The 21346-nt window shown below is 60.4% G+C and overlaps 1 protein-coding gene across 2 annotated transcripts in view; it reads left to right on the top strand.

Moving 5' to 3' along the window:
* The first annotated feature begins 420 nt into the window (after positions 1–420).
* Positions 421–21346, top strand: part of FLNC (filamin C) — a 29382-nt gene continuing 8456 nt past the window's right edge. Inside the window, exons 1-33 of one of the 2 annotated variants that reach the window (XM_030933001.1) lie at positions 421–1047; positions 5330–5578; positions 7159–7256; positions 7399–7549; positions 7638–7756; positions 7984–8061; positions 8263–8425; positions 8593–8793; positions 10100–10237; positions 10627–10753; positions 10903–11039; positions 11239–11432; positions 11523–11636; positions 12606–12749; positions 12950–13073; positions 13171–13331; positions 13605–13695; positions 13784–13953; positions 14172–14289; positions 14380–14642; positions 15035–15632; positions 16338–16511; positions 16634–16796; positions 17077–17237; positions 18029–18196; positions 18277–18400; positions 18895–19051; positions 19127–19316; positions 19509–19532; positions 19667–19914; positions 20329–20427; positions 20740–20839; positions 21158–21298. In XM_030933001.1, coding sequence (XP_030788861.1) covers positions 696–1047; positions 5330–5578; positions 7159–7256; positions 7399–7549; positions 7638–7756; positions 7984–8061; positions 8263–8425; positions 8593–8793; positions 10100–10237; positions 10627–10753; positions 10903–11039; positions 11239–11432; positions 11523–11636; positions 12606–12749; positions 12950–13073; positions 13171–13331; positions 13605–13695; positions 13784–13953; positions 14172–14289; positions 14380–14642; positions 15035–15632; positions 16338–16511; positions 16634–16796; positions 17077–17237; positions 18029–18196; positions 18277–18400; positions 18895–19051; positions 19127–19316; positions 19509–19532; positions 19667–19914; positions 20329–20427; positions 20740–20839; positions 21158–21298 — 5539 coding nt within the window. In that variant the 5' untranslated portion in view covers positions 421–695. The remainder of the gene's footprint in view (positions 1048–5329; positions 5579–7158; positions 7257–7398; positions 7550–7637; positions 7757–7983; positions 8062–8262; positions 8426–8592; positions 8794–10099; positions 10238–10626; positions 10754–10902; positions 11040–11238; positions 11433–11522; positions 11637–12605; positions 12750–12949; positions 13074–13170; positions 13332–13604; positions 13696–13783; positions 13954–14171; positions 14290–14379; positions 14643–15034; positions 15633–16337; positions 16512–16633; positions 16797–17076; positions 17238–18028; positions 18197–18276; positions 18401–18894; positions 19052–19126; positions 19317–19508; positions 19533–19666; positions 19915–20328; positions 20428–20739; positions 20840–21157; positions 21299–21346) is intronic. The other variant, XM_030933002.1, reaches the window with a different exon arrangement.

The following is a 21346-nucleotide window of genomic DNA, read 5'->3' as shown; positions in this document are numbered from 1 at the left end:
AATGCCCTGGGCTAGGAGACAGCCCTCGCAGGTCGTATCAACAGCCTGCCACCAACTAGTCTAGAAAATTCTGTCAACACCAGATCAGTGGGTTTTGCCCTAATCACTGGCCTCAGTTTCCCCATTTACCTCTTTAGCCCGTGCGAGGTGTGGAGGGAGCATATTTCATTCCTGACAGTTTGGTGTGTTGGGTATGGATGGAGAACTGTCGGCCCTCCCTCGCCATCTTCCAGCGCGGCGGCACCGGGGGCCCAGGGGGTGGGCACCCTCAACCCTGTCCCGCTGCTTGGGCGGCGCGGGGGAGGGGCGGCGGGGGCGGGGCGTCCTGCGCGGCGCGGCCCCCACCCGCGGGCCGGGCGGCATTCCTGGGAGGCCGGCGCTCTGACGTGGACCCGGGGGCCGCGGGCGCGGCGGGGGGGCGGCGGCCCGGGGGCTTCTTAAACCCCCCGCCCCGGCCTAGCCCGCACTTCCCGAGCACCGCTCCGCCCCCAGAGGGAGAGAGAGCCAGAGAGCGGCCGAGCACCTAGGAGCCCAGCTGAGCCCCGCCGAGCCCCGCCAGCCCCGGCGCGAGAGAAGTTGGAGAGGAGCGCAGCGCAGCGCAGCGAGTTCCGTGGTCGCGCCCCGACAGCGCCCTACAGCCCCCGACAGCCCCAACCCCGGCCCTAGCCCCGGCCGCACCCCCAGACCGCGCCAGCATGATGAACAACAGCGGCTACTCAGACGCCGGCCTCGGCCTGGGCGACGAGACGGACGAGATGCCGTCCACGGAGAAGGACCTGGCGGAGGACGCGCCGTGGAAGAAGATCCAGCAGAACACATTCACGCGCTGGTGCAACGAGCACCTCAAGTGCGTGGGCAAGCGCCTGACCGACCTGCAGCGCGACCTCAGCGACGGGCTCCGGCTCATCGCGCTGCTGGAGGTGCTCAGCCAGAAGCGCATGTACCGCAAGTTCCACCCGCGCCCCAACTTTCGCCAAATGAAGCTGGAGAACGTGTCCGTGGCCCTCGAGTTCCTGGAGCGCGAGCACATCAAGCTTGTGTCCATAGGTCAGTGCGGGGGGCGAGGGCACGGGCGCGTCAGGGATAGGGTCGCCCCATGGGGCAGGGGACACAGGTGCGGGGTGGGCGCTCGAGGAGCTGAGCGACAGGGCAGAGGGCACCCCCCTGGTACAGAGAGAAGACCCTGGCCCCGGCCCTCCCACCCACCGACGCGGGCCACGGGCACTGTCTGCACATCCCTCTGGGGACAGCGAGCACTCCCTGGGTGCCCCGGGGAGTCCAGGCCTTAGGGTTTGCGTGCCTTTCAGCTGCCGCCTCGCCATGCACACTCCCACAGCCCGTCTCCGCTCACTGTCCCCTTTCCTTCCATCGGGCAACCCTAGCACACACTTGGGAGGACAGAACCTGTGCCTGTCACTGATTACTGGGGGTCCCCAACAAAACAAGTGGCTCCCCAGCTTCACAACCCCTTCGCGGGCCAGGAGAGAGCTGAAGACAGGTCCCAACAACTGCCCGCGTCTGCGGGCTCTGGGGCCGAGGGGAGCTGGCGCGGGAGGCCCTCTTCGTGCATGTGCTCAGCAGCTGGGTTCAGGCCCAGGGGCCAGGACAGGCAGGGCCCAGCCTCAGAAACCTAAAAAGGCACTGAGCGAGCGCGGGGAGATTTAACCCCTGACTGTCCTCCTCCTGCTTCAGCCTGCTGCGGAGGGGGCTTCCGCAAGTCCAGGCCCTGCCCCAGCCCATCCCCTACCCCGGGATTGGCTGCAGCTAACGGTCTGGGCTGCGGAGAGGGAGGGGAAGGCCTGTGGAAGGGAGGAAGTCATTGAGTGTAACCAGATTTGGAAGGTGTGTAGTGCAGGGTGGGGGCAGGGAGACACTCCAGTCTTGGGAGCAAAGACGCCAAGGGTGGGCTTGGAGTGGCAGGAGGCTGTCCTGCCCTCAGAGTCCTGCAGTCATCCCTGAGGCTGGGGGGCCTGAGGAAGACCCCCCCACCCCTGTGGAGAGCTCTTAAGAACCGTGCTGGGATTTGCAGGATGGGGTTCTTGGACGGTACACCCCACGGCCCCACGAGAGGAGTTTCATGGCGGGCCAGGTGGGCCCCACACTGGATGTTCCCTGAGATTTCTCTGTCAGCCCCACTCTCCCTTGGGGTGATCTCTAGGCCTCCTGATATAGCAGCTGAGGTCAGCCCGGGGCCCTTTGCCCCATCCAGTCCCCTCCCTAGCCCTTACCCCCTCCTACCCCTATACTGCCCCCCCACCCCACCCGCCTGGCCTGGCCTGGAAATAGCCCTGCCTCCGTGACACAGCAGATGTCTCTGAGCTTTCCAGAAGGACAAGGCTGAGGGCAGGGGGTGGGGGAGGGGGCCTGGAGTGTGTAGTGAGGCTGAGGGCTACGTGATGGAGGCTGAGGGGTCAGAGAGGAGTCAGTCCTGGGCCGGCATCCTCAGCAGACTGGGGTTTGAAAGGCAGGACTGACTGTCCCAGGTGGGGTCTTGGGGAAGAGTGGGAGGCCTCTGCAAGACATGTAGGAAACCACTCAGCCTTCCCCTCCCTTCCAGTCTGCAGGGGCTCCCGGCCCCTCTCCAGGCCTAGTCCTTCATGAGCACACCTCTCCCCTCCCCCGTGGCAGTGCCTGGCTCCAGCCCCCTTGGCTCTGTGGAGGAGGGGCCAGCTTAGAGCTGAGGGGAAGAAGCAAAAGCTGGTTTGAGGGTGGGAGGGAAGCTCCCTGGTTCCCGCTGGGAGGAAGGGGAGGCAGTCCTCATTTGGGCCAAGTGGCTCACTTGCACTGATGAGATAAGCTGTCAGCAATTCAGCTGCCGGCCCCAGGCTGAGGCTGGAGGGGAGGGGACACTGGCAGCGACCGGCAGAGGTCCAAAGGGGCTGCCCACAAGGAGGGGGCATCCTGCTTCTGCTCGCTCCCCTACTCCATTTAGTGGTGGGAAGGGGCGATCCACGGGGCCTCCTTCTGAGTGTTGTCTCAGCACTGAAATCGAGAGTCTGGGCACCTCAGGGGGCGTCAGAAAGACTCCCCACTTCTCTTTCTAGAAGGAAGTCGGGGTCTGGAGTAACAGCTGGGATCCAAGTCCACCTGAAGAAGGGGCCCTGAGCCCAGGCTAAAGGAGCTGTGCCCTTCATATCCCCACCACCTTGTCCTGGGCCCCCATTGCCCCTTGACCCCTCCGAACAAAGAGGCCTATGAGGCAGCTCTGTCCGGCAGCTGTTCCCCAGTTGCTATTCCTTCTCCTGGAGCCAACAACCGAGGGAGGGGCTGGAGGGGGCAGCAGCTGTCCCAGCACCTCCCTAGGCCCATCCCTCTCCTCCCCCTTCGTTTGAGGCCTGGGGTGGCCTCAGGAACTAGCTGTCTGGCTCCTCCCACTCCTTTAGGGGTATCCCTAGGCAGATGGAGAAGTGGTTTGGTGGGCCCTGGTGGCGCTGAGCTCCTTTCCTCTGCCTGGCCTCCAAGAGGGAGGAGAGAGAGGGAGGTCATTGCTTCCAGAGTGGGACTTGGGGCCTCACTGCCCTTCTCCTGCCCCAAGCCTGGACCGGTTGCTGTCTGGCCCAGGGCCAGTTGCTGGGGAGAAACCTCCCTCTCCAGCAAGTATGAATGACCACCCTCCCCATATACACACCCCCTCCAACCCCTGCAACCTCAAGGCTTCCTGCCCAGGGGTCTGGCTCCAGTTTGCAAGAAGTACTTCTGGGCATGTGAGCTTTGGAGTCTGTCGGGGTTGTGAGAGACTGGGGGCACTGGGGCATCCAGACTGTGTGAAAGTGTTGGAGCCTGTGTGTTTGAGAGAAAGCACCGGGAGGCAGGGAGTGAGTGTGTCATGGAATCTGAAAGCTGCCAAACCATTGTGCTGCAGTGGAGCCAGGGGAAGGGGGCGGGCTGGGGAGCTGCTGGGGAAGGAAGGATGAATCAGTGACAGGGTGGGGGAGCCCAGGAGGCCAGAGCCCCAGCCAGAGGGACAGGGAGACTGAGGCACCCCTCCCATGGCAGGTGGGAGTGAGGCAGGGGATGCCCTGGATTTCCCAGGCTCTTGGTCTCCTAACACTCTCCCCAAGATGTGGGGAAGGGTGGAGGGGAGAAGATGTGTAAGGGGAAGCCTCCACTCCACCCTCTCCCATCTCTCGGGCAACATCAGTAAACAAGACTGAGTCCTCCACCCGCTTCCAGCCTCCTGAAAGCAGTGCTTTGGGAAGCTGATAGATTTCAGAACTTCATTGCCCTTTACAAGTAAGCTGAATTCCAAAGATCTGTCTATGTGCTAGGCCGCCCCAGGCTTCTGGATATTTCTTTCTGATTGTTAGGTGGGATCTAGGCCCCCCCAAATCTTGAGGAACCAGTTCTGGCTCAAAGGATTCCTCAAAGGAGGTGATGGGTGGAGTGTGTCAGCTCCTGAGGCTGGAGTCCCTCTGGCCCCCAGCCTTTGACAACATGACTTTCAAGACTTAAGCGAGAATGTACTAGACCCCACCCACCCACCCCTGCCCCACTATCGGAACCCCTTGGTTTCTAAAGCCCTTTGTGGCATTCGGGGTAGAGTGTGAGTGGAAACTCGTCCTACTCCGCTCCAATTTCAGTTCTTAAAATATTCATTCATTCAACTAATATTTATTGAGACCTTACTATGTTTAAGACCTTCATTGTAGAAAGATAAAATCTAGTGTCTAGAATGAAAGAAACTAGACCAAAAAAAAGAGTATATACTGTGTGATTCCATTTATATAACACTCTAGGAAATATAAAGTAATCTATCGTGACAGAGAGCAGATCAGTTGTTGCTTGGGATAGAAGGACAAGGATGGCAGGAGGGAGGGCTCACAAAGGGGTGTGTGCAAGGAAACTTTGGGGAGTGATGGATGGTACCTTCGTTATTCTCGATCTGTGGTGACGGCTTCGTGAGATATCCATAGTGTCAAAGCTTCTCAAACTTCATTATCTAGCCTGTGCAGTTTGCTCTATGTCAATCATAGCTCAGTAGAACTGTTAACAAAACAAAAAGGCTCTGCCCTGGGAGCCTTACAATCCCACAAGGCCAGACAGAAACCAGGTAATTACATAAACAGGAGGCAGACTCACTTGCTGTAGCTGAGGTGAGGGTACCTTCTGGAACCACAGGAACACAGAGAAGCAGCCATCTGACCGGAAGGGCCCCATAAAGGACTTGGCATCTGAGTGGGGCCTCTCAGGAGGGAGAGGGTCAGGTAGGCAGAGACTAGAGGCCTGACCCCGGGGCTCTGGCCCGAGGAGCTGCGCAGATGAGGGAGGGTGCTCTGGGGCAGTGGAGGGTGAGGCGCCCCTGAGCCTGTCTGTGCCCTCCCCTCTGCAGACAGCAAGGCCATCGTGGATGGGAACCTGAAGCTGATCCTTGGCCTGATCTGGACGCTGATCCTGCACTACTCCATCTCCATGCCCATGTGGGAGGATGAAGATGATGAGGACGCCCGCAAACAGACACCCAAGCAGCGACTGCTCGGCTGGATCCAGAACAAGGTGCCCCAGCTGCCCATCACCAACTTCAACCGTGACTGGCAGGATGGCAAAGCTCTGGGCGCCCTAGTGGACAACTGTGCCCCTGGTGAGTGGGCCAGCGAGCACAGCATGGAGCCCTTAGCTCCCAAAGACAGAGGGGACAAGCTGGGGCTGCCAAGGCACATGGTTGTCAGAATGCACCCTAGGGCCTGGGGGCCAGGATCCCCTGCAGGGTTTGTCCTCCTTCAGCTGAGACTGTCTGCTGGTTGGCAGCAGGCCCTACCTGATGAGTGTGCCAGATTCCACAGAGGCAGGGAGAGGTTTAAAACCCCTTATTTTACAGACAAGGACACCATGGCCCAGAGAGGGCTGGTGACTTATCCAAGATCACACAGCTTATCCGTGGCAGAACCACCTAGAGCCTAGGGCCTGGACTCCCTGCCCCATGAATTCTTTACTGTGCCATGAGGCACTATTCCTGCTGAGCTGAGAGAGAGGCAGTGTGGTGACTGGGACTTGTAGCAAGACCAGGAGTTAGATCCAGAGAAGGCTTTTCTCTGGGAGACCCTGGGATGGCTTTGAGAAGGGGTTGAGGCTCAGGATGATGTGGGATGAGGCCAGTGGGGCACTGCCTGGTGGCAGGTCACCCAGCCTTGCCCCTTCTCCACGTAGGTCCTGGCCTGGTCAAGTGAGGGCAGCTCAGGAGCCATGAAAAAACTGAGGCATCACTGGCTAGAGCATACCCCATGGACAGCTCCCTTTCTGCCCCTCACCTCCTGAAAAGATAGGTTTTCTCCTGGAGTCACAGCGCCTTGGGAGAATCTTCCTCCACCCTGGGGTCAGCTGGGGAGCAGGGGGTGGGAGGCGGGGGCACAGCCTCCTGGGAAGCATTCCCAGCTGCTGAGCCATGGCCCATAACTGGTGTGGCTGCCAGCAGTGAGCTCAGCTGTTCCAGCCAGTCATGGATTCCAGCTTTGCGCCAGCCCCCTCCCCGAAACGGTGTGCCGTCCCCCTCCTCCAGTTCTGGCCTGAACCAAGTGCCCCCTCACCTCCAGCCTTCACAGGAATGATCTGGGGCTGCCTCAGCATCCTTCCTGTTAGGAGGGCGGGGCTCCTGAGGACAGCAGAGGAGAAGTCATTCTCTCCCCACAGGCCCTTTAATGCCTCAGTTTCCCCAAGTGAGCAGTTAGAAGGAATAGGGAGTCTTATACCCTAAGACTGGTATGGAAAGTGTTTGGAGATCTAGGGCTTCAGGACAGCCGTGAGGAAGCCTTCTAGGAACGGGTCAGGGGCGTAAGTGGGACAAGCACTCTGACCTCCTCTGCCCACCCCTGAGAAAGCTGAATGAGGCGAGAGATATCTGAGAGGGGGTACCCTCCCAGGGTTTGGGGTTCAAGGTCTGAGCTGGGGCCTGGGCAGGCAGGAGGCTGGCCAGCAGGGCTGGTGCCAGGCTGCGTCAGCCAGGGCAGAAAGGCCTCATTGTTGGTGGTGGGGAGGGCTGTCGTGCTCCTACATGGTGAGGGGCCTCGCAGCTGATGGGATCAGCAGGAACCTGGCTGGTCAAGGCCTAGAGCTGGTGGGAAGGGGTGTGAAGCCACAGCCTCCGAGGGTGTTGGGTGAACAAATGCCCTGCATCCTGGCCAGCTGGCTGCCCCTCACCATTGTCTCCCTCCATCACCTCTCCAGGTCTCTGCCCCGACTGGGAGGCCTGGGATCCCAACCAGCCCGTGGAGAACGCCCGAGAGGCCATGCAGCAGGCCGACGACTGGCTTGGGGTGCCCCAGGTACCTGCACAGATGGGGAGGCGGGGGGCAGGGGGCAGGGGCAGAGGTTGGTTCTGTAAGTTTACCTGACCAGGGTGCAGGGGGAGATTGGGGCTGCTGGGAAAAAGAGGACACCATGTGAAATCACTCCCTTCCATCGCAGGTCATTGCCCCTGAGGAGATCGTGGACCCCAACGTGGATGAGCATTCTGTTATGACATATCTGTCCCAGTTCCCCAAGGCCAAGCTCAAACCCGGCGCCCCTGTTCGATCCAAGCAGCTGAACCCCAAGAAAGCCATCGCCTATGGGCCTGGTACGTGTGAGCCCCTGGCAGCCCTCCTGGGCAGCTGGGCACATGTCAGCTCTCGCTGAGTAACCCGGGCTCTGCTCCTACCCTGCAGGCATCGAGCCACAGGGCAACACCGTGCTGCAGCCTGCCCACTTCGCCGTGCAGACGGTGGACGCAGGCGTGGGCGAGGTGCTGGTCTACATCGAAGACCCCGAAGGCCACACCGAGGAGGTATGCAGAGGCTGGGGAAGAGGGATTCGCTTGGGATTGGAACCAGAGAGCGTGGGGCCAACAACAGGAATGGCCTGGAGGTGACTGCTAGAGCCACACACTGTGCTGTGCAGTCTGGGGAAGGTGTCACTCTGGGGGCTAAGTGGGGCTGGGGTGCATAAGGCATTATGTGGTCAGGAGAGACTATGGTCATTGGAGAGGCTTCCAATCTTTTTCCTTCCCAATAGGCCAAGGTGGTTCCCAACAATGACAAAGACCGCACCTACGCTGTCTCCTATGTGCCCAAGGTCGCCGGATTACACAAGGTATCTCCCTCTAGGCCCCCCTGCCTGCCCTGCTCTTCACATCCTTGGCTCCGGCTGCATGGACCCCTCTCTCAGCCTGCACTTCGCCCCTGCCCAGAGCCCCAGCTGCCCTCCTCTCACCCTCCTTGGTGTGGCTGTGCCCCTCTGCCCCCCTCAGGACTGCTCTCCCCTAGAAGCTAACCTTTGACCTCTGACCCCTAGGTGACCGTGCTCTTTGCTGGCCAGAACATTGAACGCAGTCCCTTTGAGGTGAACGTGGGCATGGCCCTGGGAGATGCCAACAAGGTGTCAGCCCGTGGTCCTGGCCTGGAACCTGTGGGCAATGTGGCCAACAAACCCACCTACTTTGACATCTACACTGCGGGTAGGACGGGCCCCAGAGGGGTGTAGGCGGAAAGCCCCTGACCGTGTGGGGCTGTGGGAGGTGGGGCTGGGGCAGGGATGCCAGCCAGAGGGTGGGCAGCCTCAGGGTGAAGGCACTGGGGCAGCTGTGTGTCCAGAGTGGGTGCTGACAGCCTCTGTTTTCGGCAGGGGCCGGCACTGGCGATGTTGCTGTGGTGATCGTGGACCCACAGGGCCGGCGGGACACAGTGGAGGTCGCCCTGGAGGACAAGGGTGACAGCACGTTCCGCTGCACATACAGACCTGTCATGGAGGGGCCACACACCGTACATGTGTCCTTTGCGGGTGCCCCCATCACCCGCAGTCCCTTCCCTGTCCACGTGTCAGAAGGTAAGGGCCCTTCACCGGTCCCCACGGTAAGCCCTCACCAAAGCCAGGATGCAGAGAATTGCCACCAAGTTCTGGTCCTGAGGACTGGGGGGACATGAAGCACTAAGTCCATGGGGCAGAGGGGCACGGCTGGCTGAGGCTTGCAAGGGGCAAGAGGAAGAGCTGGGGTGGGGCTCTGCAGAGACCCCCTCCCTGAGTCCTCCACCCTACCCCCAAGGTGGCTGGAGTCCCTAAAAGCAGGGCTGGGAGGCCACAGTGGAGGGTCCCAGAACACGTGCCACACTGGGAGGGCTGAGCGGAAGTGACGGGGCCGTACGGGTGGGGGCATATCTGGGGAGCACTGTCCGCACACCAGGCCCTCGGGTGGTGACTGCCCCACTTGTTCTCTCCCTACACTCAGTGCCCATCGTCCACCAGGCCAAGAGAGTGGTGCCACGTTAATGCTTTCCAGTGGAGGCGGGGCCAGGCATGGCCGTAGCTGACTGGCCTCACCTGCGCTGTGTGGCATGGCCCGGGCAGTGTCGAATCGCCCCACTTCCATGGCATCCTGTGGCAGGCCCCAGGTTCCATGCCATTGTCTGTGTTCTGTGGCAGGTCTAGTGTCTTTGCCACTTGCCTGGTGATTTCTGTGGTGAAATCTGGGCTCTGAGCTCTGCCTGTGTTCTGTGGGACCCCTGGGGCAGTGCCTTTGCCCATGGTCATGGCAGTCCTGGAATACGTGTCGTTGCCTGTTTCGTAGCACCTGTGGGTTCCATGCCATTTTTCTGGATTCTGTGGCAGGCTGAGATTCCTATTCCTTTGCCTGTGTTCCATGGCAAGGCCTGAGCTCATTGCCACTGGCCAGTCTGTGGTAGGCTGATGTCCATAAGTTGCCTGTGTTCTATGGCAGGCTTCGAGTTCTATGAAGTGGCTCTTGTTCCGTGGCGTTGCTGGATGTTTTGTGGCATGACTTAGATCCTAAGGTTGCTTTGGTTCTCTGAGAGGCCCAGAGGGCTCTAGATGGATGGCCTTGGGGTGGGTAAAGGAGCCTTCCCTGTCTCTCTGAGCCCACTCTCAGCCCAGGCTCTGCCATGCATTTCCCCAGTGGCACTGGCTCGGAAGCTTTCTTGTAACCTGCCTGATCTGGGGCCTGTACCAGCTCCAGCCCAGCAGCCCCGGTTGTGTTGGGGGCACAAAGGGCTCCAGAGCAGGGCTGTGGGCCACTGCTTGTGCCTGGGAGGGGTTAGAAGGACTGTGCACAGGGAGGTGGGGGCTAGTAGTCCAAGGCCCCTCAGCACCCCCAACCTCCTTTCTCTTCCTTCTCTAGCCTGTAACCCCAATGCCTGCCGTGCCTCTGGGCGAGGCCTGCAGCCCAAGGGTGTTCGTGTGAAAGAGGTGGCTGACTTCAAGGTGTTTACCAAGGGTGCTGGCAGCGGGGAGCTCAAGGTCACAGTCAAGGGGCCAAGTGAGTGCCAGAGCCCAGGGTCATGAGGGTGAGGCTGGGGGATCAGGAGGGAAGTATGGCCAGTGGTTCTGACTCCCAGAGGGCAGTGACAGCCCGGACCACAGCTCCACAGTGACCAGAGGCACCCCAGAATCTCAGGCACATTGTCTCCTCTCTGCCTCAGTTTCTCGGTCTGCAAGCCAGGAATGATTCTCTCCACCCTAAGTGCTATACGGGGTGTTATGTACAGGGATGACAAGTGGTCCCTGCCCTGAGTTGCAGCACTGCTCACTAGAGCACTGCCCTCGGGCTGGGTCGGGGTCCCCATGCTCCGTGAGGGGATTGAGGAGCTGGGACTTCGAGGCTATTGATCTGCCATCTTCCCCCACACCTTGCCCCCATCTCCTCAGAGGGCACAGAGGAGCCGGTGAAGGTGCGGGAGGCTGGGGACGGTGTGTTCGAGTGCGAATACTATCCGGTGGTGCCTGGGAAATATGTGGTGACCATCACGTGGGGCGGCTACGCCATCCCTCGCAGGTAAGTACCTTGCGCCCCCCCATGCTGTCCTGTCTAGGCCATCACAGGGAGGGACGAAGGGCAGTGGGCTGCGGGGGAGTTTGAGGGGAGATGGAGGGGGACCTCGGGGGTCACTTCCTGGAGTAGACACCAGCTCCCTCTCTACTCAGCCCCTTTGAGGTACAGGTGAGCCCAGAGGCAGGAGTGCAAAAGGTCCGGGCCTGGGGTCCTGGTTTGGAGACTGGCCAGGTGGGCAAGTCAGCTGACTTTGTGGTGGAAGCCATTGGCACCGAGGTGGGGACACTGGGTAAGTGGCTGAGGGGCAGGAGGAGGGAGTGCTGTGGGGGAGGGCAGCAGGGGACACTGTGGGTAATGGGTGCAGTGAGCATGCTGGGGAGCGCTGGGGTGAGCAGGGAGATGGGACATGAGGTGGCCAGAGGGGAACTGGGAGACGGAAGGGTCTTACCTGATGCTGGACCCTCTGAGCCTCCCCGACCTCGCCCCAGGCTTCTCCATCGAGGGGCCCTCACAAGCCAAGATCGAATGTGATGACAAGGGGGATGGCTCCTGCGATGTGCGGTACTGGCCCACGGAGCCTGGGGAGTACGCTGTGCACGTCATCTGTGACGACGAGGACATCCGAGACTCACCCTTCATTGCCCACATCTTGCCCGCCCCACCTGACTGCTTCCCGGATAAGGTATGGTCCCAGATTACATACACCTGCCCCGGGGGTGGGGCAAGCTGGTTCTCCTCCCGTCCCCAACCCAGCCTTCTTCCCTCCACACAGGTGAAGGCCTTTGGGCCTGGCCTGGAGCCTACAGGCTGCATCGTGGACAAGCCCGCTGAGTTCACCATTGATGCCCGTGCAGCTGGCAAGGGAGACCTGAAGCTCTATGCCCAGGTAGGTCATTATCCAGTCTCTGCTGTCCTAACTACCTATGGCAGGGACCCTGGCAAGCAGAGCCAGGCCAGAGGCAGAGACCTCCCGGCAGGAAATGACAGCATCACACTAGATCAGGCAGGACTGATACTCATGGGCCCATCAGTACCCTGGAAAATTTTAAATTTTGTGTTTTCTTTTTCTTTTTTTTTTTGAGATGGAGTCTTGCTCTGTTGCCCAGGCTGGAGTGCAGGGGCACAATCTCTGCTCACTGCAAGCTCCGACCCCCAGGTTCATGCCATTCTCCTGCCTCAGCCTCCCAAGTAGCTGGGATTACAGGTGCCGCCACCACACCCGGCTAATCTTTTGTGTGTTTTTTAGTAGAGACCAGGATGGTCTCGGCCTCCTGACCTCATGATCCGCCCCCCTCGGCCTCCCAAAGTGCTGGGATTACAGGCGTGAGCCACCACGGCGGGCCAAATTTTGTGTTTTCTTAATGATGATAACCTAAAAACGTATTTTACCAAAGAGTCATTTTTGTGCTAATTTGTAATTGAAAGATTGTTTCATTGAATAAGACATTGGTTTTCCAAGTCAGTTTCTCAGACTGGTGTCCATTGACTCCTAGAGGTTAATGAACATATTCTTGAGAATCTAAGACTGGTGATTCTTCTTTGAACAGCTCATGATTCAGTTTTAGGAACATAAATTTAGTCCACACTCTTCCTGTCCAACACATTTCAGAGTTGAGGAAACCTAGGCTGGGAGAGCAAGCCATACAGATGGCCTTGAGCCAGGCCTCCAGGCTCCCAGGGTGGGCTCTGGCCGCCAGAGCATGTGGCCCTGGGCTCTGGTGGCCTCATAACTGGTGTGGGGGTGGGAGTGCCTGTGCTTTGGCAGTGGAAAAGGAGGCGCTGGGTTCACCTGTGGCCAGCAGAGGGCGCTCTGCAGAGGCCACAGCTATGAACTTTGCTTGCGTGATGCCCACAGGACGCGGACGGCTGTCCCATCGACATCAAGGTGATCCCCAATGGCGATGGCACCTTCCGCTGCTCCTACGTGCCCACCAAGCCCATTAAGCACACCATCATCATCTCCTGGGGAGGCGTAAACGTGCCCAAGAGCCCCTTCCGGGTGCGTCCTCCCAGTCTGCCCCGTGCCCACCACCAGGGGTCCCTGAGGGAGGGCGGATGCCTCGCTGGAGTCCCTGTTGTCCCTGGGCTCAGGCTGGGACTGAGGCTTGGGCTGGTGCCACTGAGGCTAGGCCGGGTGCGCTGGGCAGGAGGATGAGCCTTGAGGGAGGGCACTGTGCTGAGCTGTGACCCCTCCCGCAGGTGAACGTGGGCGAGGGCAGCCACCCCGAGCGGGTGAAGGTGTATGGCCCCGGTGTGGAGAAGACCGGCCTCAAGGCCAACGAGCCCACCTACTTCACCGTGGACTGCAGCGAGGCGGGGCAAGGTGCGCCCAGCCGGAAGGGGTGGGTCTGGGAGGGGGGCAGGGGTGAGTTGGGTTGGGGGACTGAGCCTGACTCACAGTGGTGCCCGCCTCTCTGCAGGCGATGTGAGCATTGGCATCAAGTGCGCCCCCGGCGTGGTGGGCCCTGCAGAGGCTGACATCGACTTCGACATCATCAAGAATGACAACGACACCTTCACTGTCAAGTATACGCCACCGGGGGCGGGCCGCTACACCATCATGGTGCTGTTTGCCAACCAGGTACCCAAGCTCCTGGGTACTCACAGTGACGTGCACCTCCCAGCTCTAGAAGGCAGCTGGAGATGCTGTCACGGGACAGGGAGGGATGATTCCACAGACATGGTGGAGCCCTACCTGTGTGAGGCAGGGTGCCTCAGAGGAAGCAAAGGGGGCTGTTTTGGAGGCTGCCCCTGTCCATGCTGGGTCCCCTGGGTGTGTCCTGAGCTGCATCTAGCCCACAGCAGGGGTGTGTTCCCCTCGAGAGCCCTGACTGAGCCTCTCCTCCACATCCAGGAGATCCCCGCCAGCCCCTTCCACATCAAGGTGGACCCATCCCACGATGCCAGCAAAGTCAAGGCCGAGGGCCCTGGGCTGAATCGCACAGGTGAGTGTCTGGGCAGGGGCTGGGCCTGGCTCAAGGTTGGGGTTAAGTGGCTACCAGGCCCTCACCACATCTCTGGGTGGCTCCTCAGGTGTGGAAGTTGGGAAGCCCACCCACTTCACGGTGCTGACCAAGGGAGCCGGCAAGGCCAAGTTGGACGTGCAGTTTGCAGGGACAGCCAAGGGCGAAGCTGTGCGGGACTTTGAGATCATAGACAACCATGACTATTCCTACACTGTCAAGTACACCGCTGTCCAGCAGGTGCGCTCCGCCCCTCCCATGCCCCCGCCAGGCTGGACTGTCAGAGCTCTGGGTCTCCCTCCTCCAGTCCCATGGGACCAGTTCTGGCTCCTCCATGTCTTCGCTGCCTCCTGCCCTCACGCTCGTGATGGATCTGAGCTTCAGAGCCCATATTCATCACCAGGATGTTGCAGGACCATGCCTTACACCCAGTTCTGACCTACCATTGTACCCAACAGGGCAACATGGCAGTGACAGTGACCTACGGCGGGGACCCTGTCCCCAAGAGCCCCTTTGTGGTGAATGTGGCACCCCCGCTGGACCTCAGCAAAATCAAAGTTCAGGGCCTCAATAGCAGTAAGTGGGGCAAGAGCCATCCTGGGAGTGAGGGGTGTTCGGGTGGGGTGGACCGGAGTCTCCTCATGATGTCACTTGTCCTCCATGCAGAGGTGGCTGTGGGACAGGAACAAGCATTCTCTGTGAACACGCGAGGGGCTGGTGGTCAAGGCCAACTGGATGTGCGGATGACTTCGCCCTCTCGCCGGCCCATCCCCTGCAAGCTGGAGCCAGGCGGTGGAGCAGAAGCCCAGGCTGTGCGCTACATGCCCCCGGAGGAGGGGCCCTACAAGGTGGACATCACCTACGATGGTCACCCAGTGCCCGGCAGCCCCTTTGCTGTGGAGGGTGTTCTGCCCCCTGATCCCTCCAAGGTGAGGAGATAGGAGCTGGTTGGGGCTGGGAGCTGGGGACTTGTTGGGAAAATGGAAGAGTCATAGGGGGCAGAGGCCAGAGGGACTTATGTGCCTGGAGTGGGCACAGCCAAGAACGTGGGGCTGAGGCCAGCCCCACCCCACCACCTTCCTTGGAGACAACTTAGCTATTAAGAGCCTAGCCTTGGAGTCAGACCTGGGCTTGAATCCCAGGTCCACTAACTGGGGGAAATTGCTTCATCTCTCTGCCTCCATGTCATCACCTGGAATTGTTATAAGCAGTCAGTCTGCAGTAGCAGCCACAGTTGGAGGTGATGAGTTGGGTGGGGGCCATGAAGGCTGGGATGGGAAGGCCAGGTGCAGGGAACCCACACACCTGCCTCTTCCCCTAGGTCTGTGCTTACGGCCCCGGTCTCAAAGGTGGACTGGTAGGCACCCCCGCACCATTCTCCATTGACACCAAGGGGGCTGGCACAGGTGGCCTGGGGCTGACCGTGGAGGGCCCCTGCGAGGCCAAGATCGAATGCCAGGACAATGGTGATGGCTCATGTGCTGTCAGCTACCTGCCCACAGAGCCTGGCGAGTACACCATCAACATCCTGTTTGCCGAAGCCCACATCCCTGGCTCACCCTTCAAAGCTACCATCCGGCCCGTGTTTGACCCAAGCAAGGTGCGGGCCAGTGGGCCGGGCCTGGAGCGTGGCAAGGCCGGTGAGGCAGCCACCTTCACTGTGGACTGCTCAGAGGCAGGCGAGGCAGAGCTGACCATTGAGATCCTGTCAGATGCCGGGGTCAAGGCCGAGGTGCTGATTCACAATAACGCGGACGGCACCTACCACATCACCTACAGCCCCGCCTTCCCCGGCACCTACACCATTACCATCAAGTATGGCGGGCATCCGGTGCCCAAATTCCCCACCCGCGTCCACGTGCAGCCTGCAGTTGATACCAGTGGTGTCAAGGTCTCAGGGCCTGGTGTTGAGCCACACGGTGAGTGGTCAGGAGGAGCCAAGCGAGGTCAAGTGGCAGGTGCAGGAGCTCGGTGTGGGGGAGGGAAGCAGAGCTGAGGGCTGGGGGAGCCACCTGGCATGAAGGGAGGGCTCTCAGGGCAGCCCTAAAGTCCTTACTGGCCCAGAAGCCCCAGAGGAGGAGTGGAGGGGAAGACTGGGAGTAGAGACTGGCCTCTGCTCTTGTGGCAAAACTGCACCTGCCTCTGGGCATTTTTCTGGAGAGGTCTCTTCTTTCATGTGCTTAAGGGGTACTCTGATGCACAAAGCTAAAACTGTGCTCTAGAGGAGGGCAGGGGGAAAGCTTTGGGGTAGAGGATGACAAGAGTCAGGAGACAAGAGTCAGGGAATGGGCCATCTGCCGGGGCCAGACCCTAGCTAGGCATGGGGCATGGCAGAGGGATGAAAAACCTAGGCCCACAGCCTGGTGGGTGACTCATGCGAACAGAGAATGTCACTACATGGAGAAGGGAGTGAAGGCAGAGGCTGGAGCTCATGGAGGTGCAGGGCAGGGTGGAGGGCCCAGCCTCTGATCAGAGGAGCAGCCTGGGAGTTGGGGAGTGGGAGAGGAGGGGGAGAGGAGGGGAAGAGTAGAAGGAGAGGAGAGGGAGAGGAGGGGGAGAGGAGAGGCAACATCTGTGTGAAGGCTGCCCCCACCCCTGCTGAGCATGCCATCCCTGGGCTCCAGGTGTCCTGCGGGAGGTGACCACTGAGTTCACTGTGGATGCAAGATCCTTAACAGCCACAGGCGGCAACCACGTGACGGCTCGCGTGCTCAACCCCTCGGGGGCCAAGACAGACACTTATGTGACAGACAATGGGGACGGCACCTACCGAGTACAGTACACCGCCTACGAGGAGGGTGAGGGCCAGTGGAGGGCCGGGCAAGTGGGCAGGGCTGGACTCTGATGATATTGTGCTTGGGGCAGGAGGGGTGGTGGGGGTGCACACTCCCTGATTGATGCCCCTGCGGCTGGCTTCCAGGCGTGCATTTGGTGGAGGTCCTGTATGATGAGGTCGCTGTGCCCAAGAGCCCCTTCCGAGTGGGCGTCACCGAGGGCTGTGATCCCACCCGCGTCCGGGCCTTCGGGCCAGGCCTGGAGGGTGGCTTGGTTAACAAGGCCAACCGCTTCACTGTGGAGACCAGGTATCCTCCCCCTTTGCTAGCCTAAACCTGTGACCACCCTTTCCCAGCCCCTGGCCCTCCTTGCTCGTCCCTCTGTCTGTACCTCAGCCCCACCCCATCCTCTCTCTGGGGTGAGGCAGGAGCAGACCCCCTGCCAGGACTCCAGATCAGCCCCTGGCTCATTTCTCCTCAGCTGGGTCCCCAGCGGCCTGCCCTCTTTCCTCCCTGTCCCCCCATTCAGCTACTCCCCCATCTTCACTCACTGTTCTTATGAAGCTGATGGGGGGGTGTCATCTCTCAGGGGAGCCGGCACCGGGGGCCTTGGCCTAGCCATCGAGGGTCCCTCGGAAGCCAAGATGTCCTGCAAGGACAACAAGGATGGTAGCTGCACCGTGGAGTACATCCCCTTCACCCCTGGAGACTATGACGTCAACATCACCTTCGGGGGGCGGCCCATCCCAGGTGTGCAGAGAAAGTGGTCGGGGTCTCAGGGAAGACAAGGGAGGATGCAGGATGCTCACCCCACAAGGGGGAAACTGGAAGGAAGTTAGATGAGAACATCCATAGAGAGGACAGCCGAGAGCAGGTCAGGGCTGGAGCCCAGCCAGAGGGAGGACGTGGAGGAGGCAGGCAGTGAGGGTTGATACGACAGCCCCCTGGGTCAATCCTAGGAACACACTCTGGCCTCCTAGCCCCTTGCCTGGCGCTCGAGACATCGGCTGTGCAGGTCCACCGCTCACTGTGTGTCTGGAAACTCAGACACAGCCCACTCCTCTTGGTGGCTCAGGCCAGCCTTGGGCCTTCTTGCCCGCATCATCTGCAGAATTCCCCTTTCCCTCTGTGGGCCCAGCTGCCCGGATAGGTTATGTCTTCAAATATTGCATGACTTGGGACTGCTGAAATTGGAAATATTTTCCCTTATCTAATTTCCCATCTTTTTATTATTTTAGCCACAGTGTCAGAAATACATTTCATTTTTAAAAACATTTTGTTTTCACAGTTTATTAATTTAGGAAGGCCTTCTCTTCCAGGCCTGGGACCCACACGAGTGAGGTTTGCCCAGCCTCAGTCTGCAGGCAGGTTCATTTATTCTTGTGTGCATTTTCTTAGCAAGTTCCTAGGCATTTTCCTATGTTGGTCTGGCTTCCCTGTGGGCATTTCAAAGGCAGGGAAGGCCTCCTCCTCCAAGGCTCCTCAGCATCAGGGGGACCCATCAGGGCTGGTGGCAGGGTCTGATGTCCTTCTCCTCACAGGGAGCCCATTCCGGGTGCCGGTGAAAGATGTGGTGGACCCTGGGAAGGTGAAGTGCTCGGGACCAGGGCTGGGGGCTGGTGTCAGGGCCCGGGTCCCCCAGACCTTCACAGTGGACTGCAGTCAAGCTGGCCGGGCGCCCCTGCAGGTGGCTGTGCTGGGCCCCACAGGTATAGAATGGCCGGGGCAGGGAGGAGGGAGGTGGGGCAGGATGCCCGGAGACTCTGCTGACCCTGAGCGCCTTGCCCAGGTGTGGCCGAGCCTGTGGAGGTGCGGGATAATGGAGATGGCACCCACACTGTCCACTACACCCCAGCCACTGACGGGCCCTACACGGTAGCTGTCAAGTATGCAGACCAGGAGGTGCCACGCAGGTGAGGACCAGCACTGAGCTCCTGTGCTGTGACTGAGCTCTGGGGGTGCTCCTACTAGGGCAGCACTGCAGGGTCACTGCTGGGGTCCCCGGGAGAGCCCCTCCCAGCTGTCAGCCTCATCCAGTCTCACTGCCCCATCCTGCTCTTCCCCAGACTATGCCCTGCCCTGAGGCTATCCTGCCCCAGGAGCTTTTACAGCAAAACTAGCCCCTTAGGAAAAGTGCAGGAGGCCTGGGCCAGGGCCTCCTCCTGGACCCTCCTACAGCACCTTCCTGGGGAATGGAGAAGTGCCCTGGGTCTGTCGAGGGAGTCCCAGAGTGCCCCTGCCCCCAGACTCGGAATGTCATCGGCTTCTCGGAATTGGCCTCTCCTGCCTGCCCCACAGTCCCCCTTCCTGTTTATGTCTATGGGGAGGACTCTGGCTTAAGATGAGATCACCCCTCCGCCCCGTCCATGCCCCCCAGGCCAACTGTTTATCCCTTCTGCTCCTCAAGCCCCTTCAAGATCAAGGTCCTTCCAGCTCATGATGCCAGCAAGGTGCGGGCCAGCGGCCCAGGCCTCAATGCCTCTGGGATCCCTGCCAGTCTGCCTGTGGAGTTCACCATCGATGCACGGGACGCGGGCGAGGGGTTGCTCACGGTCCAGATCCTGGTGAGTCTCTGCGCAGCCCACCCCCCAGGTCATGCTCCAGGCACAGGCGGGCCTTGACCTCTGCTTCTCCCTCAGGACCCCGAGGGTAAGCCCAAGAAGGCCAACATCCGGGACAATGGGGATGGCACGTACACTGTGTCCTACCTGCCAGACATGAGCGGCCGGTACACCATCACCATCAAGTATGGCGGCGACGAGATCCCCTACTCACCCTTCCGCATCCATGCTCTGCCCACCGGGGACGCCAGCAAGTGCCTCGTCACAGGTGGGTGCCCACCTGCTGCCTGTGCCCTGCTCACAATCCAGCCCCTCAAAGCCCCTCCAGAGCCCTGGCCTGGTCCCCAGGGGTCCGCTGGTCAGAAAGCACACATGCCCTAGCCCTGGCCCCCCCCACCCCTGCCCAATGCCCCAGCCTGCGCTGGGCACCGCCTTGCTTCACTCTGTTCTCTCTTTCCAGTGTCCATTGGAGGCCACGGCCTGGGTGAGTGCCCTTTCTCTCCTCTTCTTGCTGTGGGCCAGGGTGGTTGGAGGTAGGGGGTGGGCAGCGGGAACAGAGAGGGTTGGCTCCAGCCCTCCAGCCCTCCAGCCCCCTGAGCAGGATCTCCCACATGGCAGGTGCCTGCCTGGGCCCCCGAATCCAGATTGGGCAGGAGACGGTGATCACGGTGGATGCCAAAGCAGCCGGCGAGGGGAAGGTGACATGCACGGTGTCCACGCCGGATGGGGCGGAGCTCGATGTGGACGTGGTTGAGAACCATGATGGTACCTTTGACATCTACTACACAGCGCCCGAGCCGGGCAAGTACGTCATCACCATCCGCTTCGGGGGCGAGCACATCCCGAACAGCCCCTTCCATGTGCTGGTAAGTTCTGCAGCCACAGCAAGACTAGATGGCTGGGGAGGGGGGGCTGGCCTTTTTAGCAGCAGCAGGGATCCCCTGATAACTGTCCCCAAGGAATCCTACTTCTCTGAGGGCTCCCGGGGCCAGAATGCTCCTGGATGGAGCCTTAGCTTTCCCCACAGCCCTCCGATATGGGAGGAGAGCATGGTCCTGCCCTCTGCCCAGTGCCGTCAGCTCTCTGTGGAGGAACACACTGTGCTCTCCACCATCCCCAGCTCCATCTCCCCAGAGGCTTCCCTGCAGGAAGATGAAGCCCTCCGAGGGGCGAGCACCCAAGATATCAGCCAGCATTTCAGGTTCCTGGACCATTCTCTGAGTCAGCCCTTAGGCCTGTGAGGCTGCCACATCCTGTGCCCCCATGCCTTGCCTCCCCAGGCGTGTGACCCCCTGCCACATGAGGAGGAGCCCTCTGAAGTGCCACAGCTGCGCCAGTCCTACGCTCCTCCCCGGCCTGGCGCCCGCCCCACACACTGGGTACTGCGCCTCCCACCAGGCGATGTCCTCCTTTTCCTCTTCCCCTTCCTTCATTTCTTCTCTCTACTCCTCTGCAGCCAGGGCAGGGACATGGTCTGGGGGTCTCTTGGGGAGCAGGCAGAAGTCAGGCTGGGCAGATGGAACCCCACTTGGGCACAGCACTCCTTCTCTTGCAGCTGATGCACCTCTCCTGCCACGCTGGTTTCACCATTAACTACCTTGTTCTTTCCTCACTCTCCAGCTTCAGTCATGGCATGAGCCAAACTCCTGAGCCTTCCCCAGTCACTCACTATTCCCTGTCACCTACTGCAGGCCACAGAGGAGCCAGTGGTGCCTGTGGAGCCAATGGAGTCCATGCTGAGGCCCTTCAACCTGGTCATCCCCTTCGCGGTGCAGAAAGGGGAGCTCACAGGTACTGCCCTGCGGCCCCCAGGCATGAGGGCTGAGGGGAGATACCCTCTTCCAGGTCCAGCCCCGTGTCTTAGAGATGAAAACCAAGGCCCAGAGAGAGGAAGTGAGCTCTCTCCAGGGTCACACAACAAGTTGGGCAGAGCCAGAACTCAGGTGCAAGCCATCTGTCCCCATTTCAGGGCTCAGGCCACTGCCACAGGCTGTCTCCTGGTGCCTGGCCTCTCAGGTGCAGCAGAAGCACTCAGGACCAGGCCTGGGACCGCAGGGAGGTTGCAGTGGGGGAAATCAGGGTCCCCACGTAACTGTGTCTGCCCTGCAGGAGAGGTGCGGATGCCCTCGGGGAAGACGGCGCGGCCCAACATCACCGACAACAAGGACGGCACCATCACGGTGAGGTACGCACCCACCGAGAAAGGCCTGCACCAGATGGGGATCAAGTATGACGGCAACCACATCCCTGGTGAGTTGAGAGCTGGGCTGGGCTGGGGCTTGGGTGAGAGGAGCAGGC

The sequence above is a fragment of the Rhinopithecus roxellana genome, chromosome 6 (assembly GCF_007565055.1).
Source record: "Rhinopithecus roxellana isolate Shanxi Qingling chromosome 6, ASM756505v1, whole genome shotgun sequence".
Classification (NCBI taxonomy): Eukaryota; Metazoa; Chordata; class Mammalia; order Primates; family Cercopithecidae; genus Rhinopithecus; species Rhinopithecus roxellana.
The sequence above is the reverse complement of the archived record's forward strand: the minus strand, read 5'-3'. Positions and strand labels throughout refer to the sequence as shown.